At 35.9% G+C, this 21324-nt stretch overlaps 2 protein-coding genes across 2 annotated transcripts; one reads left to right on the top strand and one right to left on the bottom strand.

Moving 5' to 3' along the window:
• Positions 1-1983: 1983 nt before the first annotated feature.
• On the top strand, positions 1984-4437 carry LOC130749431 (fructokinase-like 1, chloroplastic). The gene is made up of 2 exons (XM_057602783.1): positions 1984-2766; positions 3432-4437. Exons 1-2 carry the CDS (start codon positions 2080-2082, stop codon positions 4122-4124), a joined length of 1380 nt encoding a protein of 459 aa, XP_057458766.1. The 5' UTR covers positions 1984-2079; the 3' UTR covers positions 4125-4437.
• A 9777-nt stretch (positions 4438-14214) lies between these two features.
• Positions 14215-18850, bottom strand: LOC130749427 (O-fucosyltransferase 19-like). Its single transcript, XM_057602781.1, has 8 exons — positions 18030-18850; positions 16703-16775; positions 16542-16612; positions 16362-16450; positions 16141-16273; positions 15816-16048; positions 15048-15524; positions 14215-14959 (listed from the first exon to the last, which is right to left on the bottom strand). The coding sequence occupies exons 1-8, from the start codon at positions 18600-18602 to the stop codon at positions 14710-14712; spliced, it is 1899 nt and encodes a 632-aa protein (XP_057458764.1). The 5' UTR covers positions 18603-18850; the 3' UTR covers positions 14215-14709.
• Between the last annotated feature and the right edge of the window lie 2474 nt (positions 18851-21324).

Genomic DNA, 21324 nt, shown 5'->3' with positions numbered 1-21324 from the left:
TGTGAGTGAATCATAACTCGTATTGTGTGAAACTCACTTCCTCCTTAAAAAAACTCACTTCCATTGAGAAAAAAGAATTTCATTTGAGACAACCTAATTCAAAGAGTAGAGCTCTATAATCTCACTCTCCTAATTGAGGAATCTAATTTATATGATTTAGTGTAATGAGTTTTAAATTTGCATTACGAATGATAATTTATGAGATGACTCAACCCTCTAAATTATGAAGGTATGAAAAACACTAGAAAGGGGGGGCGGGGGTTGAGTAGGTTTTTTAGCTTTTAGAAATTTCTCTCTAAGATTAAGGATAATCTTTTCGGACTAAAGATCACAAAGTGCAAGAGATAAGGGAAAGAGAGAAGCACACAATGATTTTATCATGGTTCACTTGATAAATCACTCAAGCTAATCCAGTCCACCCGTTAAGGTGATTTCTTCCTTCTTAGAATGAAGGTAATTCACTATTCAATGATTGTTACAACTACACTAGCAACCTTGCTCAGTGACTAACAATACAATGAACTAGCAGCACTAAAACAACATTGCCTTAGTCTTCTCAAGAACACTGACCTCACTGGTCTCTCAAGGAACTACAAACAAAGTTTGTGAAAGAGTTGGGTTTACAAAGAGATGCTTCTAGACAAGCAGATGTAAACACAATAAGAACAATGAAGAAATATTTCTAAGGTATTCGCTGAAAGTATTTCACGTGTATGCACAAAGTTTCTTAGCTGATTTTTTCTATCTTCAGCCTTTAAATACTCTAAGGTTTAGAGTGTGTATCCGTTGGATGAATCTGTCCGTTGGAGGGCAGTTCTGGAATTTCCAGAGCCTGCTATGGCTGAACGTCATAGGTAAGGCAGTCAGAATAGTACATTTGCTTTTGTACGAATGACAGTGACATTGCCTTAGCCTAGTTGACTCTTGATCTTGGGCGACGCTTCATGTTGGAACTTGTGAAGCTTGTGTGATCAGAGTCAGAAGGAAGCTTGAATCCTCTGACCTTCAGAACTTCTGCTTCTGGACCGTTCATCAGAACTTCTGGCCTTCAGAGCATGAAGTGCTTCTGGTCTTGAGAGCTAGCTTACTCTTGGACTTCAGAGTTTCCAAGTCTTCAGCTTCTGGACCGTTCCTCAGAACATCTGGTCTTCAGAACTTCAGAGCTTGAATCTTTCAGAGTCCACATCAGAACTTTAATCTTCAGAGCATCTGAAGCGTTTGCTACTGTTTAGAAGAACGTAGTTAAATGCATAAGCGTTGTGTGTTGGTTACTCTTGGTCTTCAACCTTTGATTAATATATCGTCTTTGAATCAGAGTCAGAGCCTGTTAGTCACAACTTTAAAAGACAAACGTTAGAGTATGACAATTGTTCATACATAATAATAAACTTGTTATCATCAAAACATAGAGTTGTACCACCTGACCAAATCTTGGTCTTATAAATTAGAGAGAGGATATAAGAGTGCTCTTTATGTACATTAGAGCTACCCTATTGATCAAAGAGGAGCTACTCCTAAGCGGACAATATATAATGAGTGGTCTTGGCTAGACATAATTATTTGAGCATTAAAGAACCCTGGTTACCAAATCAGCCCAACCCATGCTCTTGATTTTTTTTACAACATCGCAGTCAAGGGGGGCTTCCCTCCCCAATATAAGAATTTTTTTCTCTCCACCGCCATATCATGTATTATATTTTTCATTTATCTCTTTCATACTTCTATATCTCATAAAGTGGAGTTGAATTGAGGTGGGTAAGAATTATTTTCCTCGATAAGGAGGTAAGGATTTTTTACTCGAAGGTGGTAACTCACAAGCCACAGGCCAGGATTGGACCACAAAAACTGAATGCAAACCAGGTCTAGGCTACGCAAAGTCTGACTTGGCTTAACTTATTTCTACCCCTAACGGTAAGAATGTTTAAGGACCATTATTGTAATTTTAAATAATATAATGCTACACTGCAATTTTTATCCGGTCCCGAGTTCCGACAATGTGCAGATTCAAATAACTGGGCGACCCGATAGGATTCTACAGAAGAAAGTAATGATAAACACTTTCCATTGATCCAAACCAAAATGGCATCAATTCACCTTCTTCTTCCTACACTCCCTCTCTTCCACTCTCTCAAAACCCGAACCCATTCCAAACCCAGAACTCGAACTCTTCACCACCCACTCCGAGCCTCCACCGTCGAATCCCCACCGCCAAAACGCCGCGGCAGAAAGAAAAAACCACCACCACCACCTCAAAACGCACCAACGCCACAACAACAAGAAGAGGACGACGAGTTCGAGCTACACGACTACGACGACGGCATCGATTTCCCCTACGACGACCCACCGCTAGTATGCTGCTTCGGCGCGGCGCAGAAGGAGTTCGTCCCTACAGTGCGGGTGCACGAGTACCCCATGCACCCCGACATCTACTCCGAGTGGAAGATGCTGCAGTGGAAGCCGCCGGAGTTTGCTCGTGCTCCCGGCGGACCGCCGTCGAATGTCGCTGTGGCGCACGTCAGGCTTGGTGGGCGCGCTGCTTTCTTGGGGAAGGTTGGGGATGATGAGCTCGGGGAGGAGTTGGTGCTGACGATGAACAAGGAGAGGGTGCAGACTAGGGGTGTTAAGTTTGATCCTGGTTTCAGGACTGGTTGTACTTACATGAAGGTGAAGTTTGGGGAAGATGGGAAGTTGAAGATGGAGACTGTTCGTGAATCTGCTGAGGATTCTCTTCGTTCCTCTGAGTTGAACCTTTCTGTTTTGAAAGAGGTTGAACACTCTTATCAAATTTTACCTTACTTTACTGAGTAGATAATCAAATGGGTAGATAATCTTTAAAATTTCATTTTGATTCCTATGATTTTGGTAAATGTCTTTATTTTCTGTGTTTGGTTTTAATTGTTTCTGTTTATAAGGTTTTGTAGGGTAAAAAATTTGAAAATAGAAACAGAATAATGCAATAGAAACTCAAAAATAGTATGAATATAAACTACCTTATCAAATTAATCCCTTTCCAAGATAGTTGATGTGAGAACTAATTTGATTTGACTAAAACAAAATACAGATTTGGGACTTCAAAGGTAATTTGTTGTGGAGGATTAGGAGGGTGGATACAATTTTAAGGTGTGATTAGTGTGAGCAAGAGGAGAAGAAATTGTTGAAAGAAAAAGAGTGAAGATAAGCAAAATATTACAGCTTGCTTCTTAAGGAATCAATTTTGACTCTTTTCTTTTTCCATTGTTTCTGTTTTCAATCAAAACTGATCTGACTTCATCTCAATGTTATGAAACCAATTGGGTAGGAAACTTTATGTTTAAGTTAGGTTAGATGGTATGGTAATGTTTGTGGCGATGGTGATGGTTTGTTATTGTATGAGGAAGACTATTCTGCATGAACTGAATTTGTTGTGACTGGTTTTGTGTGGAATTCTGCAGGCTAGGATTTTCCATTTCACTTCAGAAGTTTTAACGAGCCCCTCCATGGAATCGACTTTATTCAGAGCAATTAAGTGGTCTAAGAAGTTCGGTGGACTTATATTTTTCGATTTAAATCTGCCATTACCTTTGTGGAGATCACGCGACGAGACAAGAGAAATAATCAGGAAAGCATGGAATGAGGCGGACATCATTGAAGTATCAAGACCTGAGCTAGAATTCCTTCTAGACGAAGACCATTACGAGAGGAAGAGAAATTATCAGCCACAGTACTTTGCTGAAAACTATGAACAAACCAAGAATCGGCAGGAATATTACCATTACACTGCTGAGGAAATATCACCGTTGTGGCATGATGGACTTAAGTTGCTATGCGTGACTGATGGAACTATTAGAATTCACTACTATACTCCTTCTTTTGATGGGGCTGTGGTTGGAACTGAAGATGTGCTCATAACCCCATATACTTGTGATAGAACTGGCTCAGGTGATGCTGTTGTGGCTGCTATTTTAAGAAAACTAACAACTTGCCCAGAAATGTTTGAAAATCAAGATGTTTTGGAGAGACAGTTGCGGTTTGCTGTAGCGGCAGGAATTATAGCACAATGGACTATTGGTGCTGTCAGAGGTTTCCCTACTGAAAGTGCTACTCAGAATCTCAAAGAACAAGTGTATGTGCCTTCTATGTGGTGATAATAGTTGTTTGTGTAACTGAATAGAACTTAGCAATGTCCTGAGGCATTAGTTGGTAGTTATTGTTTGATTATTTATATATGTATTCTCTTGAGAGTCTTTAGTCTAGAATTGGAGCTGGCAGAAGAACAAAATCAAGATTGCTCAAATTGTTTTCATGTACTTTGGCTTCAACTCATGTATAACCCAATACATACCACTTCTGAATGAGCAGGTGGTGGGTGCCAATTGAAAATTTTGTAGTTGAGAATTGGATGTACACTATTCCTGTACCAATGAATTTGCAATTTGAGTTTCTGGTACTCCAGGGTTACTTCCTCATTGTTTACCTTCAACTTTAGTTTTATGTGCCTTCTTGCATTCTATGTATGCCAGAATCCGAGATTAAATTGTACTGGAGTCACTGGACACTTGTCCATTTATATGCTAGACAATGCTTATGATGAGTAAATGTTCTGTAACAGAGTGCAAACATAAACATCATTTTCTGCAACCTAGTTTGCAAGAAACTATGAACAAAATAGAAATAACCACGAGGTTGGAAGTTCGATCTTCGCCAATGAGAATGGAGAACATTTTGGGGTCACTCGTTTACCGCTTAGTGCGAGCAACCGCGGCAAGGGGATTGATCCCTACTTTTGGCGGTCAGCAGTAACCCTGTTCTAGAAAAGAAAAATAGAAAAAGAAACTAACGGAATTAAATATAGAGGTTGTACACTCTAGAAGAGTTTTTTCATTGGGCTTCTTTCTTGTTAAAATTAACTGGTTTGAGCCTTTCTATGGTGCATTATTTTGGGCCACTACTTCCAAAATAGCCCACACGACTTCACTAGTTCATCTTAACAAAAATAAACAAAACAAAAACTTAAAGCCGTTCATTCTGAAAATTTCTTACTTCCGGGGCTTGTACTTCTAAATTTCTAATTACAGTTGCATCGTTGATGTAATTTCTTTTTACACAGTCATCCAATTGAATTCGGTCACATCATAAAATATATCTTTGTTTGAATTAATTAAACTAAAAGTTATTATTTCTCATACATATTATATTGTGGTTGGTTGTCAGTGTAACATATCTACTTAGCCAATAATTAACTAAAACACTATAAGATCAATTTGGAAATACTAATGTTCAAAGAGCCCCATTTAATAGTAAAAGAAAAAAAAGCTCATCATTTCATTTTTCTTAGTGCCAAAGACTCAAAGCAATAAGAAAATAGAGAATTCAGTAGTTCACATAGCACTTCTAAAAAGAAGTCAAGTTATACCCTTTCTTGGACAATATCATTTTTCTTTCCTATTATTAAAACATTAGGATTGCATATAGATAGTGGATTTGTGGATGACTTGACTCTTGAGGTCACACACACTTAAACGTGAAACAGAACTTTCTATGACAAAGTAGAAAATTGAAGTTAGAAAACAAAGTAAGTGCACTTCCCACGATATCATTTTCTTCTCAGAATGTCTTGCTTGAACAATACCATTCTTCTTTGCTACTTTAACTTCCTTATTGACCGACTATACTACCTATTTTACTTCTCTAAGTATAGTCAACGTGTTTGCCATAATTCATCTAACAATTTTGAATTTTCCCTCGGGCTTGGACATGCTAACTAGTAGTAGTTAGTTTAGTTTCTCATTTTCCTCAAAGTATTGACTTGCTATTTAACTATAGCATGAAGTCGTCCACAATTTTCTAATCAAACTTTTTAGCGCATGTTTGAGCATCAGTGAAGGTAAAATCAAAGTGAATAATCATAAAAATTGATGAAAATAACTTCTATTCACTGTAATTTTTGCTCGTCGCAAATTTTCACCATATATCGAAACATATATTGATTTAACTAACACAACTAAGTGAAACATGACTTAACCAAGACAACTTAGTCTTCAAGATAAAACGAACTTCAAGTGCAAAAAGGGAATTACAGCCACAACCACCTTGTCTAAAAAGGAGGATGGAAATAGGTATTCTCACGTTTAGTACAAGGAGTATGTTTTTTAGGCATAAATCATTTCTAGGTAAAATAATATCCATTACTACACTGTTCAATTGATTGCAATGAAATATAGTTTATTTTAAATATAACTTCTCGCTCTTCTCACATTCTATCACATTTTTCAATTTTTTAGGTTTTTAATTAAATTAAATTTTAAAACATTTCTAGAAATATTAAATACATACTAGTGATCTTCTGATGTGAAAACTCTCCCATATTTCTTCATGTTGACAATTTGTTTCTATCTCTCTTCATGTGTAATACATAAGTGAATCCTTTAAATAATTATGAACAAAGATATATATATATATATATATATATATATACATATATATATAGGCATGATGTTCTACTTGATATTGTCATGAGACAAGAGATGATCTAAACCACCAAACATACTTATAAATTTATTTGGGAATAACATTTCCAGTAATATATTCTTAGTCTATTAGATTACAGTTTTTTGGTCTTTGTAGGATAACTCAAGTGGTAGGAATTGAGGGACATATGGGTTGAGTAGGGGAGGTCCACTGATCGATTTCTGGCAAGTGCATTTTATCTTTCTAATGTAAAAAAAAAATATTACAGTTTTATAACTGTTTTCTATTTTTAAAAATTGAAAACCTGTTTGATTATTGTTTTTGAAAACAATTTTCTATTTTGTGAAATTAAAAACTAAAATACTTGTTTGTTTAAGGTTTTTTTTTTACATCAACTAGTTTTTAAAACTGTTTCCTATTTTCAGTTTTTAGAACAAAATAACTAAAATTAATTTTTTTTTATCAACTTCCAATTTTTAACATATTATTTGATTTTCTCATTAGTCGTACGATGGTATATTACAATTTTTTTTTCTCAACCCAAACAACTAATTTTCTTTTTTGCTTTTTGATTTCTAAAATTATTTTTAAATCCTATCCTATCCTATATACTATTTCCAAAATCAAAAAGTCGCAACTCCGACAAATGTCACCTCCCATTCTATGTTTTTCTTCATAAGTTTTCTCTCTCATACTATAATTAGTAGGTAAATGATGTCATATTTATATTTTCTAATTTGTTAGTAATTTAAATATTAAATAATTCCATTATTTCGAAAATAATTAATGTATTAATATTGCATTTAAAATTTATTAATGACATTAGAATAATTTAAAAAGTCAATTGTGATTTTTTTCGAAAATAACTACTGTACTAATTTACGTTCAAAACTACTGTATTAATTTGACATTTAATGGTTTTTAATGACATCAAAATAATTAATAAAAGTAAATTGTGACTTCTCTATCATTAAGATTGTGAGACCCAAGTTTTTGAGTTGGAATAAACCGAATAAAATTTATTTTCACGATTAATTTGATGTAACGTGAAGGGAAAACCTGAACAAGGGGTAAATGGATGGAATGAATTTGTGAAGGAGAAAGTTCAAGAAAAGCTAAAGATTGTATCAAAGTCGATAAGAGTTATAGCACGACTAATATTCGCATTTAAAACCTAGGACAAGAACTTTAGGAAACAAAACTATGTTCCAGCTTTGGAACACTATAGGAATATAATTTCCAACAAACTTCCAGCTTTGGAACACTATAGGAAATTTTCCAAAAATCTTCTAGAGGAAAATAAGACTTTCTCTTATTCCTTTCCAAAACGAGCGTTTCGATACGAAACTCTAGGATGTACGAACGTCTGATTCCGATACTCGGAAGTTTGCCGAAACGGAATCCCTGATAGTTCAGAAACCCTAAAATCGACGGACGATGGAGACTTTTCTACTCGGGGCTTCAAATAAAGATTTCATCCGCGGATGCTCACTCTAATCGACGTTCCAAATCTTTCTTCAGAAGGAAGTTTCTGCATCCGAGGTCAATATCATAAAGTGCATAAAGTGCATTTTTAATGCCGGTAAGCATTAAAAACAAGCCTCGAAAACCAAAAATCATACTGATATTTCTTTGAAGAATTAGAAGATTCAGCGGGAAGAATATTGTGTCTAAAATACGTTGGAATCAGTAGGAAAAATCGGAATCGCGAAATTTTCATTTTTCCGCGTTTTCCATTTCCTATATATAATATGAAAAATGAAAAAAAAAAACAACAAAAAATTGCCATTTGGAGAGGGAGTGGCCGAGAGCTTGGAGGAGAGAAAGAGGAGAAGTGATTTTCGCCGTTTCTTGCCCGATTGCTTCACCGTTCGTTGCTAATCGAAGACATCGAGGTATAGTTACTATCTCTCACTTCTGATCGTCAGATCTGTCGACTTCTTCTATGTCTTTCTGTGCTCAAAGTTTTGAGCTTTTTGTAAAACTGTTCAAATAAGCTGATTTCAGTGTCTAAACTTATTCCCTGCATGCTTCTGAGCGTGTTCTGCGGATTAGATTTTGTCAGATGTCGACGAAATGCCGCCGGAATCAATTTTTGCATCAAATACCCATTTCTGGGCAAAGTTTCGTTCTTTACGCTTAAAACTGACGATTGAGCTTAGTGCTAGTAGGATTAGTCGTCATAAACGTCGTTGTTGACATTCCCATCCAATTTGTTTTTCGAAAATTCAGTTTTGAAATTCTGAGCTAAAAATATTGACCAAAATACCCCTGCGACAGTTTTTAACCCGATAATTTTTCTGAGAGTTTCCCTGGCCTAGATATCGCCTAAGAATACCTAGGAATTGATTTAGATCGAAGAAAAAGTTCGAAAACCCTATTTTCCATAGTGGCCGAAACCTATTTGCTTGGGTACCGTGTCCAAAAATAATTTTTGGGTCTCTATGACCTGAGCCATTGCGTAGCTCTTTCAATTGTCGAAATTTTGGCGCCGGTTTCGTGTCATTCCGAGTTCTGTAGCTCGAGTTATGCACGTTTTAGCGAATAAAGTGTTTTTGCACAAAACTTGAATCGAGTCAAAACTCATCCATTCGGGGAAAGCCCTTCCATTCGTGCCTAAGTGTTGTACTCTGAAGTTTCTTGAGCTTTGTCTAACTCTAGTTAGTATTGTTTCGATTATGTCGACTTAATTTGATTGATTTCTGCTTTGTTTGCTCTAAGGTTCGTTTGTGGAAACCTTGGGCTTGACTGAACAAGCTTGTGAGCGAGACCTGCACCGCGAGACTAGAACAACTCGAGGTTAGGGCAACTTACTTACTAGCTATTTCCTTGTAGGCGTCGATCAATTCGACTGGGTTATTGTGTTGATATTGAATATTGCTTGGATATTGTTTATCGCTTTATGGAAAAATGTTTTCTGAGAGGCTTCGGCCGTTTGCTGGTTAATCTAGGATGTGTGGGAATATGCTGTTTATGCTTATTGATTGCGCTGATTTAGTTATGCTATTCCACTTATATCTGTGATACTGATGAGTGAGGATAACGGGCAAGTCATGCCGAATTTTATGAGATTTTTGAGAGAGTTCGAAAGGACGAACGGAGTTCGGACCTTGTTATGTTTTAATGGATCGAGACCTTCTCAAGGAATTGTTTGGGATTATGGGATCCCTGAAACTTATAGGAAGTATTATAAGATTAAAAGAAACCTATTTTCTCAAGGAAAACTCATAAGACATTAATCAATCTCTAAAACCATTGAATAATGGTAACAACCTTAGATAAGAGCTTGGAGCTTGAATATTAGTTTGAAAGATGAGAAGGGTCGCCGAGTCCAAGTTTAGAAGAAACTTACAAGTTTCCGAGTATGTTGATACTCTTTTGCTCGATGAGCAGTTTATTGTTTGGCTATCTAAAGTTTAGCCGGAAATTATAAGTTTCCAAGTACTTCGGTACTCTTCGCTCGATGAGCAGTTTATTGTTTGGCTATCTAAAGTTTAGCCGGGAACTATGAGTTCCAAGTTCATTCTTTCTTCTTTTGATTAATTCATTTTGTCGCATAATCGACATTATCTTCGGCTTAACGGGCGCGAATCCTTATGTTCAACCCGACGGGTTGGACCGATTCGGCAATAATCGTTTGACACGCGTGAATCCTTATATTCAATCCGAGGGATTGGATCGATTCGGCGGTAGTCACTCGGGCACGCGTGAATCCTTATATTCAATCCGATGGATTGGATCGATTCAGCCATCGCCATATAAACTCGCGTGAGTCCGTGAGTTCAATCCGAGGGATTGGACCGATTCAGCGATAATCTTTCGACACGCGCGGATCCTTATATTCAATCCGAGGGATTGGATCGATTCGGCGATAGTCATTAGACGCGCGCAACGTCCGTATGTTCGACTCTAATGAGAGAACCGACTTGGCGTTGTCATTTACTGCGTGTGCGAGTCCTTGTGTTCGACCCAATGGGTTGGATCGACTTGACATGCCTATTTTTGGGATCAACGTTTGAATTGACATTGCATGCATACATGCGCCCAATATGGAATTGTTGAGATAATGCTTATTGTATTGTTGAGATATTATTCATTGAATTGTTATTAGAGCCTTGATAACATGCTAAGTATATACCTTAGGGTAGGCAATACAGAACATATAAATATATATATACAACATATATATATATACATACCCCCTTATTCTTCACATGCTGTTTGTATTATCTACTATATTCCGTGAGTTGACCCTAGCGCCGTGGCTTTGTTTGTATGTTTGTGTTTGGGCGGTCGGCCTGCTGCCAGACGTTCAACAGATGATTCAAGAAGGTTCGTCGTTCGGGGAGGACCCGGAGCGAAATGACTACTACTGAGCCTTCGACGTGGACCCGGACTTCATGGAAGATCAGATGAGGGTCGAAGATAGTGGTGTAGGATATGGGTGGTTAGAGTCTTTGAGTTGGTTGTTAGAGTCATAGCTCTGATTGTCATTCCTTATTTTGGGGCAGGGCAGGTCCCCGACTATTAGCTTTTCGTGTGATTCCCTTCCATGAGGATCACAGGGAGTTTGTCGGACGTAGGAAGTCTTTTGAGGCCGTTTTGGGCCGACTTACTTTCGTTGGAGGACTGTATTCAGAATACTTGACCTTTTGTTTTAGTTTGTACATAATTGCCCACGGGCACTACCTTTCCGTCACTGGAGGTCACTCGTGACGATGTTTTTAGTTGCAGCGAGGGCTGTGCTTGTATTGTATATTAATCGCTGTTAATCGCGATTGGGTTGAGTCTTTATTTCGACAAGTCTTTTTATTTAAACAAAACGAAAAAAAATACCTGCTTTTCGGCTTTATTTTATTTTGAGTTACTAAAGTGACGCCACCGAAATCGGGGTGTTACAAAGATGTACGCTGACAAAGTCTTTTTTTATAATTATTATGGTTATTTCTTATAAAACAAAAAAATAAATTGAATGTAATATCTTACGTTCAAAATGATATCAAATAGTTTTACAGAATTGATTTGAAAATTAACTCGAAATTTTTTATTTTATGTTTTCATATCTACATCTGGAAAATTAAAATAGTTTTGGTATATTGATTCAAAGCATAATAAATTAGAAAAAAAGGAATTAGAATGTAACTAGGATTAGAAAAAAAAAACTTTAATAGTTGATATATGTATTTAAAAAAGAAAAGTGAGAGAGAAATTATAAAAAAGTTTGATGTCTGCTGACAAAGTACTCTTATTCCAGGTTTTAGTTTTCAAATTACAGTTTTCTTTGTTATGTTGAAAAATCTTATTCAAATTTTCTTTGTTTTTTAATGTGTTCTTTTGAAAAACAGTTCTTAAAACAGTTTCTAAATACAGAAAACTAAAACTAACAATCAAACTAAAACTTAAAAAATTCCTAAAAACATGATCCCAAACCTTAAAATAAACTCCACAACAATGAAAAACAAGAAAAAATAATTGATAAACATATGAATAGTGTGACACCTAATGATGTTTGTGAAGAAACTGCAGAGTTTAATTTGTAGCGGCTTTTAACAGCTACAAACTGTAGATATTGGGGTGTTTGCCACTGTGTGTAGCTGACAAAAATGACAAAGGTAAAGACTTGTAGAGCATGACATGAGATTTTCAATTCATTTTCATTTCAACTACTACTAGGAATTTCAATAGTGAAAAGTAGGGGTGTAATTAGACCGGATTGGTTCGGATTTAGGGTGATAAAATGTCCGAACCAATCAAACATGTTCGGTTTGGGTTGCTTCGGATTTCATGATTTTTACTTCTAAATCCGAACCAAACCAACCCGATCTGAAATATGCATGAAAATTATTCTAAAAACGTGAAAAATATAAATAATATAGAAAATCAAACATTTTTAAAGAACGGAACATTCGATAATGACATAATCCATATAATCTAAATAAAACTAACATCTCTAATACAAATATAAATATGTAATGTAATGAGGTGAAATTGTTTGAGCTAAATGCAAAAAAATTCTCAACTCATTGGATTGGTTTGATTGATCGCTTTTTCAATCCCTAAATCCGATACCCGAACCGATGGTGATCAGATTCAGTAAAAAAAACTGAACCGAACCAATGATCCAATCCAACCCACCATAATGTGTTAGGTTTGGATCGGTTTAACCGAATTCATGGATCGGACCATACCCACTTACACCCCTAGCGAAAAGTAGGAAGAATTTTTTTTGGGTAATTATGATTACACTAAAAAATAATTGTAGGAGTAATGAAAGGTTGAAAATGTGGAATTTCCAAACTTACACAGTAGCGAGCCAAATTACAATGGATAAAAGTAAAACCGACTTCCGTTAGCTATTGTGGGTATCAAATATGCACTTAAATTCAACTTCAACGAATTATTTTGAGTAAAGTACACTCACCCCTCTCAAGGTTTGTTAGAATTATACTCCACCCCATTCTTGTCTAAAATCTACACCCCACCCCATTTTATATAGATGCAAATTTAGTGATGAAAAATATTCTTCATTAATAATTAGTTATTATTTAAATTGTTAATCAATAATTTCAAAAAATATTTTCAATATAATCCAATAAATTTAAAAATGAAAACATCACAGTCCTCCTCATTCTCTCAATCGCGGTCTTCCTCCATAAATTCACAATGCAAATTCTGCAATAGCACACCCGACCGGTTTACAAACCATATCTCGAACATAGGGAAACATGCTTGTGTTTTCATATTTGGTAATAATTCAATTTTAATCAAAATAATCTCTTTATACCTCAAATTTTGAAAATTGGATTGTAGACCCAAAAAACAAGACAAATGGGTGAAGAAAATAGAGAAACAAAATTAAGAAATATGAAGTGGATCGGAGGTTATTAGAACCCAAGGATGCGGTGGAGCACCGTTTTTAACAAAATCCAACGACATCTTAAACCAACAGAGCGTTCGCTCGCAACTTAAAGGGGGTGAAGTTCACAAGAAGTAGTTGAACAGGTAGCTTTGGGAATGTGCGATTCACGTTCTGTGGTTCAGGTCGCAACAAAACTTTGATGCATGGTGGTGCCATGGGGTTTCACATTCTGGGACAGTGGCCGTCGTGTTAAAGGGAGCAAAGGCTTGGTGGTGACCGTTTGTGGTGAGAAATATGATTTGGAGAGATGAGACGTGGACTTAACAGACAAAGTGGATTGTTTTTTTAAATTTAATTCAGTAAAATTATTTTCATTAATTAATGTATGATAGTGTATATGCATTAAACTTATTTAAATTTTAACTAATTAGTAATTATTTTTTATTAGTGACGAATTTGTTTTCGTCACTAAATTTTGCCTTTATAAAAAATGAGGTGGAGCGTAGATTTAAAAAAAGAATGGAGTGGAGTGTCATTCTTGCAAATCTTGAGGTGGTGAGTGTATTTTACTCAATTATTTTTTATACGTTGTGGTGTTTTGATTCGAATAACTTGTCCACATTGCAAGAATTGTGTCAATCTTTGCCAGAAACAAAAAAGTCAATTCCATTTTATTAATTGGTTGATTAATTCATCTTTACTCATACAACTTCTGCAGCAACGATGGACATATCATTTTAAGCAATCAAGATAATTAAAATAAAATTACGTAATAGAATAGAAGATGAATTTTTTTCCAGATAATATTAACAACTTCTGATTCAATATTGACGACTTCATAACATTTGAAGGAACGAAGAATAACATCTTGCCTTGGCTTGGCTTACCAAGCATGATAATCAACAATATTGAAAAATAATAAATCAACTAAATCATTAATATTTATACACACGTAGGCTGCAATTCAGGGAACAACATAAATATGAAGAATAAACAAGATATGTAATGCAAACTTGCAAAGTATGAAGCTAGATTCCTATGTACCATGTGTTGAATTCAAAATTTGAATTGTGCTCCATTTGTCCCTCAAAAAAAGAATCAATGAATCTGAATGGTTTTGACATTGTTCTCCCACCACATCCATAGGGGTATTGTTAATCCCAATATCAACATCCCCAGTTTAAATATATCTAACCTGTGATTTTCCTTTCGATTATACACAAAAACCTTCTCCTCTTACCCCTTTTGTATGCCCTAAACTGAAACTTGTACAAAAAATCTTTGATTTTTCATCAGCACATTCCTTCCACAACCCGAATGAGCTATCTGCCTTAAACTTCAAGGACAGTTGCATAGTGCAAGATGAAACCCCACTAGTCATATATAACAAAACCAAGATACTATCATCTTTGTGCTCCAATGCCGAATCGTTGGTCTAGTTTCAGGCTTGTAATTAGCTCCTGAGACTTGTTGCAGACACAACCGGGATACGGATTTGCAAAAAAGTTCTCTTCTGTTCTCGGTGACTCTCCTACCTGTCTAGGATAGGGCGCCCCTAGCCTATCGGCGTGCAAATTTTTCACCTTAGAAGAAAATGCATCCCAAGATATGGAACCCACATCCAATTGATCAATCAGCCTAACAAAATTCAATCTGAAAACAAGCAAAACATGTCAAATATGTGAGTAACATTAGAAGAGTGAAAAATTCGGGTGGTAAATTTGTTTTATGAACAACAAACCTGTCTGGATTGATAGACTTCCGAAATCCTTCAAACCTCCTATGGCCCTGCACTGCCTTGGCCATGTTTCCATCATATGTGTAGACAAAGACATCACTTTCCAGGGCTACTATGTAATCCAAAGCCGCGAGACGATTTTGATACGGCTTGAAGGGCTCTAGCTCCTCCTCGGTTGCAAGGGTGGAATGAGTGAAGACATTAGGGTACTCCGACCGGAATGCTGCCATGCTATTGCTGCCATAGATAGGTCCTGCAACTATGTAGATTGTTGTAGTGGAAGGGTACCCCATGGCTTTCAGAAAAACAGCAGCTTCTCTTGGTGACATGGGGCATCCACCTTGCAATCTCCTATCTACACTATCAATCTCTTTTTCCTTCCAATGCTTGACCTCATACCTCATAACCCTTAGTTCATCAGACTCCTCTGCAGTGAGATTATGGCTGCAGCCGGTAAATGCAAGCATGTCTTTCTCATATCTAATTGTAAAGCAAGAAAGAAAGGAAGAAAGTAAGCAAACTGCAATAGTTTGATGGTCCCAAAAAGCACAACAACAACAACAACAGCAACAACAATAAAAGCCTTATCCCAGTAAATTAGGTTGGGTATATAAATCATATTGAGCTCGATCAAAAACAATATTTTGTGGAATATTATTGACAATGAGGTTATTTTTAATAAAATTTTCTAAAGTTATTTCTGGCCTACATCTACCCCTTTTCACAAGACTAAAATAGGAGAAAGAAATCGAGGTCCACAAGGTGATATACCTTAAATGAAGGGCAATATATGGTTCATTATTGTTTCTCAGCCTATCCACCAATGTCCTCCCAAGCTCTTCTATCTCTGGTGTATACCTGAGAGCTTGGTAATTGGCGCGGCACCTAAGCTTCTGAATAGAGGAAGCGAGGCCATTGTTGGCGAGACGGGAATCCGTGTGGGTGAATTGTACAACCTTGTGCCGCTTCAACAGCGGAAGAATCTCGCCTCTATAGTAACTAGCCTGCAAAATGAAGCACATCTAAGCCACTATTGCACTAAAAGAGAGAACATGGTTGCAATGTAATGCACATAGAACTATTTGATTCTCCACACCTTTGACCATGAAACAGGGGCCTTCACCAGAGGTTTCGCAGATGCGTGCTGGATCGGCAAATACTCAACAATCTCAATGTCTTCTTTCAAAACTTTCATGAAGTGCCTCCAGTCAAAAATATCTTTAAAGTCACTGAAAATATATTAGGGACATTATATTTTGGAAAAGTGGTAACATGAGGAGATAAACTAATGTCACACTCACACTTAGTGAAATTTACCTTGGATCAGTCCAAAATGAATCATGGTCAAGAGAAGGAAGGACAAGTGTGGCATTCATTATTTTGGCTACTGCAACCATATCACATATCTGCAAGCAAATGAAGGTTCTGAGAGTTAGCAAATTATAGAATTACAGAAAAGAAATCCATGAGTATAGTATTATGTTTCATTGATCTTACCCCAGTTCTCATTTGATTCAATCCACCATTCGCATGAACAAGAAGATAGCCATTTGTCTTTGACTTTGTCCCTGCAAGAAAGAAATGCATAACAGCAAGTGAGACAAAAATTGATTACACACAGTAAAGTTTGACATGAATCAAATGCAAATTATACTTACTTATTCGATTCCTGTGTCGAGAAATGCATTGGTAGTAGTTGTCACTGTTTGGTTTCTTCCATATTTCTGGAGTCTATAGGAATAACCGAATAAGAACAAAATAAGTAAAAATACGAGTTAGAGTGCTAAACAGAAAATGTGAGATCCTCAAGCACAGTACAAAAGCTCAATTTAGTGCATTTTTTAATACACGGTAAAAAATCACGGGAAGGTCAAAGTCATGGTGGACAATCGCAAAAGCTAAGGGAAATTATTTCTGTCTGCCGTGATTTTGACATCACCGTGATTTTTCACAGCGTATGGACTCATTGGAATAGTCCTGGATTTTGCTTTAGCTAAGCAGCCATTTAAACACATCAAATTTGAACAATTCAATATCCATGTAACATAGGCTACTATATTACAACATGGAAAACAACAAGCAATATGAAAAGGCAAAAATGAAACACGTGTGAGAAAATCACAAAAAGCCATACAGAACACAAACTCTAACGTTATGGTCAGAGCCACCTTGTCACGCGGGTTGGCACTTTCCAGTCGGCAACGACTATAAGCAATTAAGTCAAAATTTTGCAAAAGTGGAAAATTCCAATTACTCATGTCGTGACCTTTACAATAGAATTCACACTTTCAGGTTTCACCAACCCTGTTTTCTCTTTGGTACTCAAAATTCATTTGTAGTTAATTAATCTACACAATAGTTATATTATTTAATTAATCAAAATATTCACTAAGTTATTTAGTTCAAACATTTTCATCAATCCTTTAGTCATCATCTCAAGGTATTCACCACCGACAACAATAACTAATCTCTTGACTGCGGGTGCTTCTATGTATGCGTCTAACCAGCCAGAATACAATAAATTTAGAACTTCAAATGATTTGCCACAAATAATTTTGTTTTAGTCCAATACGTGAGCTCCTTTTCCCAGTAAAGGAAACCAATGATATGAATCAAATAATTGGAAAATACCCAGTTAAGGAGCACTCCTAATTCTTAATTCTGATTCAAGAATAAAAAAATAAAATATTATTTGATAAATTGGTATTTTATAAAGTCTTGGAATCAACTAGTGTGGTCAATCATCAATAGTCTTTACAACCAAAAAAGCCTAAAAAACAAATCACCCAATCATCAAAGAAAAAGACCAAATTAGTTCTTTTCAAGCTCTACCCTTTTCTCCAAAATGTTGCCTAAAGAGGGGTAAAAAGGGAAAAAAATGGTGTAAAAATCTGATTCCCAGAAAGGGAATTTTAAAGAGCAACACAGAGAAGGAAGAAAAAAGTGATTCTGCAGAATAATGATTTGAGAAAAGGAATCACTTACAGCCAATCTCTCGAGGACCCTTTTGGGCATGGAGGTTTCTGAAGAGGCAGCCTCGGAGATCACCCTCTGAGCGGAAGCCCAATCCTCCTTGAACCGCTGCAAGATGAGTTGCCCATTCTCGATTCTCCTCCGGTTAACATCAACGCCGCCACCGATGAGCGAAACCTTCAAAAAAACTGACATCACCACCATGGAAATAAGCAGCGCGAGGATCTTCCGGCCCACGTTTTTCCCGGACCGGAAGGACTGGACCGAACCGGCGAGCCAGACGAAAACATGCTCGGCGCGGAGGAAGAACCACTCCGGCACGCAGAGGAGAATGCGGGCGCGGAGGAGGAGGTAGCGCGTGACGGGGTGGAGGTGGAAATGGTAACTGTGCGAAACGGTGTCGTCTTGCTCTGTTTCTGAGAAATCGGAGAAGCTGGATGACGGTTGTTGTTGCTGCTTCTCGGCGTCGACGGCGGGGGAGGTGGTGGTTGTGTTGTCGGGGACGCGGCGGCGGGTGGTGGTGGGGCCAGCGGCGACTCGCGGCGAGGTGTTGGCGGAGGTGGTGGAGGGGCCCCCGGACGACATGGATGAGGCGGAATGAGGAAATCAAATCAAAACGAGGATTAACAATTTCAACAAAAGTGATTTATGGAATGTTTGATTTGATGTTGGTTTTGCAGTTGAAGTTAAAGGTTTGAGAGTCGCGTTTGGATTCAGAAGGTGCGTTCGTTACAGAGAAAGAAACAGAGAGAGAGAGAATGGGACCGAAATCTAAGCGAGGGGAGTGGCAACGTTAAATGTGCCAATCTGTGATCTCTGATTTTCATTTTCTTGTGTTTTTTCCCCTTTTATATACTGGGTTTGCTTCATGTCACAATCGGGTTTCCAACATGATTATGAAATGACTCAATCACCCTCCGTTATTTTCTTATTTAGATGTAATGAAATTTATTTATTTTATTGACATTTTATTACTGTGTCTTTCCTACATGATGAAAAATAGGCTTAAACAAGTTTTTTTTTTGCTTAATGACCACATGTCCACATACAACATTTATTCAATGAATCTACAAAGAAGATTTTTGCTTATAATAGTGACCGGAGGTTGTAGAAAAAAAGAAAGTTGAGTTAAGACAATTTTGGAAGTTCAATACTACCTCTGTTCCTATATAACTGTCAAGAGAGAGAAAAACACACATACTAATGAGTGTAATTAATTTTGTTAATTTTAATGAAAGTATTATTTGTTTTCCTCTTTCACCATTGGAATGCATTTTATATTTCCTCATTTATTGTTCATGCAATGTCATTTCTTGAAAAAAAATAATAATGTCTTCTTGAAACTCTTAGTAAACAGATATATAGGAACAAATTTTTTTCTTCAAAATAAACATTTAATAAGTAATAAAGGTAAATATTAATTAAGAATAAATTTAATGCAATTAACTATTTTAACTAGATTTCTTAAACTCAGTTAATTAGTTTTTTTTTCTTAAAAATTACCGACGTCGCTAAAAAAAACTAGAAATTCACATTTTTCACATGTAAGTTTTGATCCTACATGGCATCTCATTCAGGATACTCTGACGACTAATATCTCATTCTCACTCCGACTTGACATCTTATACTATATACTATTTTCGAAACAAAAAATGTGAAAACTACGACAAGTGTCACCTCCTTATTCTATGTATTTCTTCATAAGTTTTCTCTCCCATACTATAGTTAGAAGGTAGGCGATGTCATATTTATATTTTTTAATTTTTTATTAATTTGAAATATTAAATAATTCCATATTTTTTTGAAAATAATTAATGTATTAATATGCATTTAATAGTTATTAGTGATATTAAAATAATTAACAAAAGTCAATTGTGACTTTTTTCAAAATTAACTATTGTATTAATATGACATTTAATGATTTTTAATGACATTAGAATAATTAATAAGAGCTAATTGTGGCTTTTCTACCATTAAGATGTATGTTGACAATTTTTTTTAATGATTATGGTTATTTTTTATATGATAAAGTTAAAAAAAATTGAATTTAATATCTTACGTTTAAAATAATATGAAATATGTCATAAAAATTGATATCAAATAATTTTAAAGGATTGATTTGGAAATTAACTCAAAATTTTGTATTTTATGTTTTCATATATACATCTAAAATATTAAAATAGGTTTTGACTTTTGGTATACTTTTTTTTGTCCTTTGGCCACCAGTCATCACGAGGGAAAGAGGTCACATGTGACTAATCTGGCTCGAGATACGATAGTGATGTCCATATCCACAAATGTATTATTTTTTACCTCAGAGGGGATCGAACCCGGGCCAGAAGTCTAGGTGAAATCCCTTAAGAAAATGCACATTCACCACTTGTGCCACCCCTTGTGGTTGACTTTTGGTATATTGATTCAAAGCAGAACTAGTTAAAAAAAAAGGGAAACTAGAATGTAACTAGGATTAGAAAAAAAAAACAAGAGAAGAAATATGAAAATATTTGATGTATGCCGACAAAATGCTCTTATTCCACCGTGCATGACCAGGATCAATACTAGTTCACGATTGAAATTAGGGAAATTAGAGCTTAGTGTTCTTCTCACTCGACAAAAAATAAGGGTTTTGGTGAGGCCATGGAAATATAGGGCTTGCACTAAGCTGAAGCTCGGTTGAAGAGGAAGGGTTGACCGTAGGGAGGGAATTTTAGGGTTTGCAATAAAACCCACATGACAAGTAAAAGAAGGACTTGAATCAAAAAAAAAGATATGGTAGGGACTAAAAACTAATTTTAGTTGTAAAATGATGAGGACAAAAACATGTTTAAGCATAAAATATATTTTCCCTTCCATTATTTATTGCAATCGAGATCCCATTGTTTATTTTTTCATTTCTGTCTTTATTCGTGTAAAATCATTCTTATACCGTGGACAAAAAATTAGGGGATATCGCACACTTAAATATTCTTTTTGGGTAACAGACCAAAAAAGTATTCTTATAGTGACTGTTTGAACTTTAGATAATTACTATATTATCATTTCTTATTAAAAATAAATAATCGTTGTCGTCGGCGATACGTGTATGTATACTGAAAAGGAAGTATATATAAACAATTCAGATTTGAATACCTTTTTAATTTTATTCGACATCTGAGTATATATTTTATTTTGGCTTAACTAAGATTTTGTACATGTATATTAGGCAAAGTTTGTATATCCTGCATTGTCGTAATAAAATTTGAATACATTCTCTATTGTTTGGAAATTCCACAGTTTTGATCATGCCTAAAAAATGTAATTTGATTAC

The sequence above is a fragment of the Lotus japonicus genome, chromosome 3 (genome assembly GCF_012489685.1).
Source record: "Lotus japonicus ecotype B-129 chromosome 3, LjGifu_v1.2".
In the NCBI taxonomy this organism is placed as follows: Eukaryota; Viridiplantae; Streptophyta; class Magnoliopsida; order Fabales; family Fabaceae; genus Lotus; species Lotus japonicus.
This window is presented reverse-complemented; position numbering and strand designations above follow the sequence as displayed.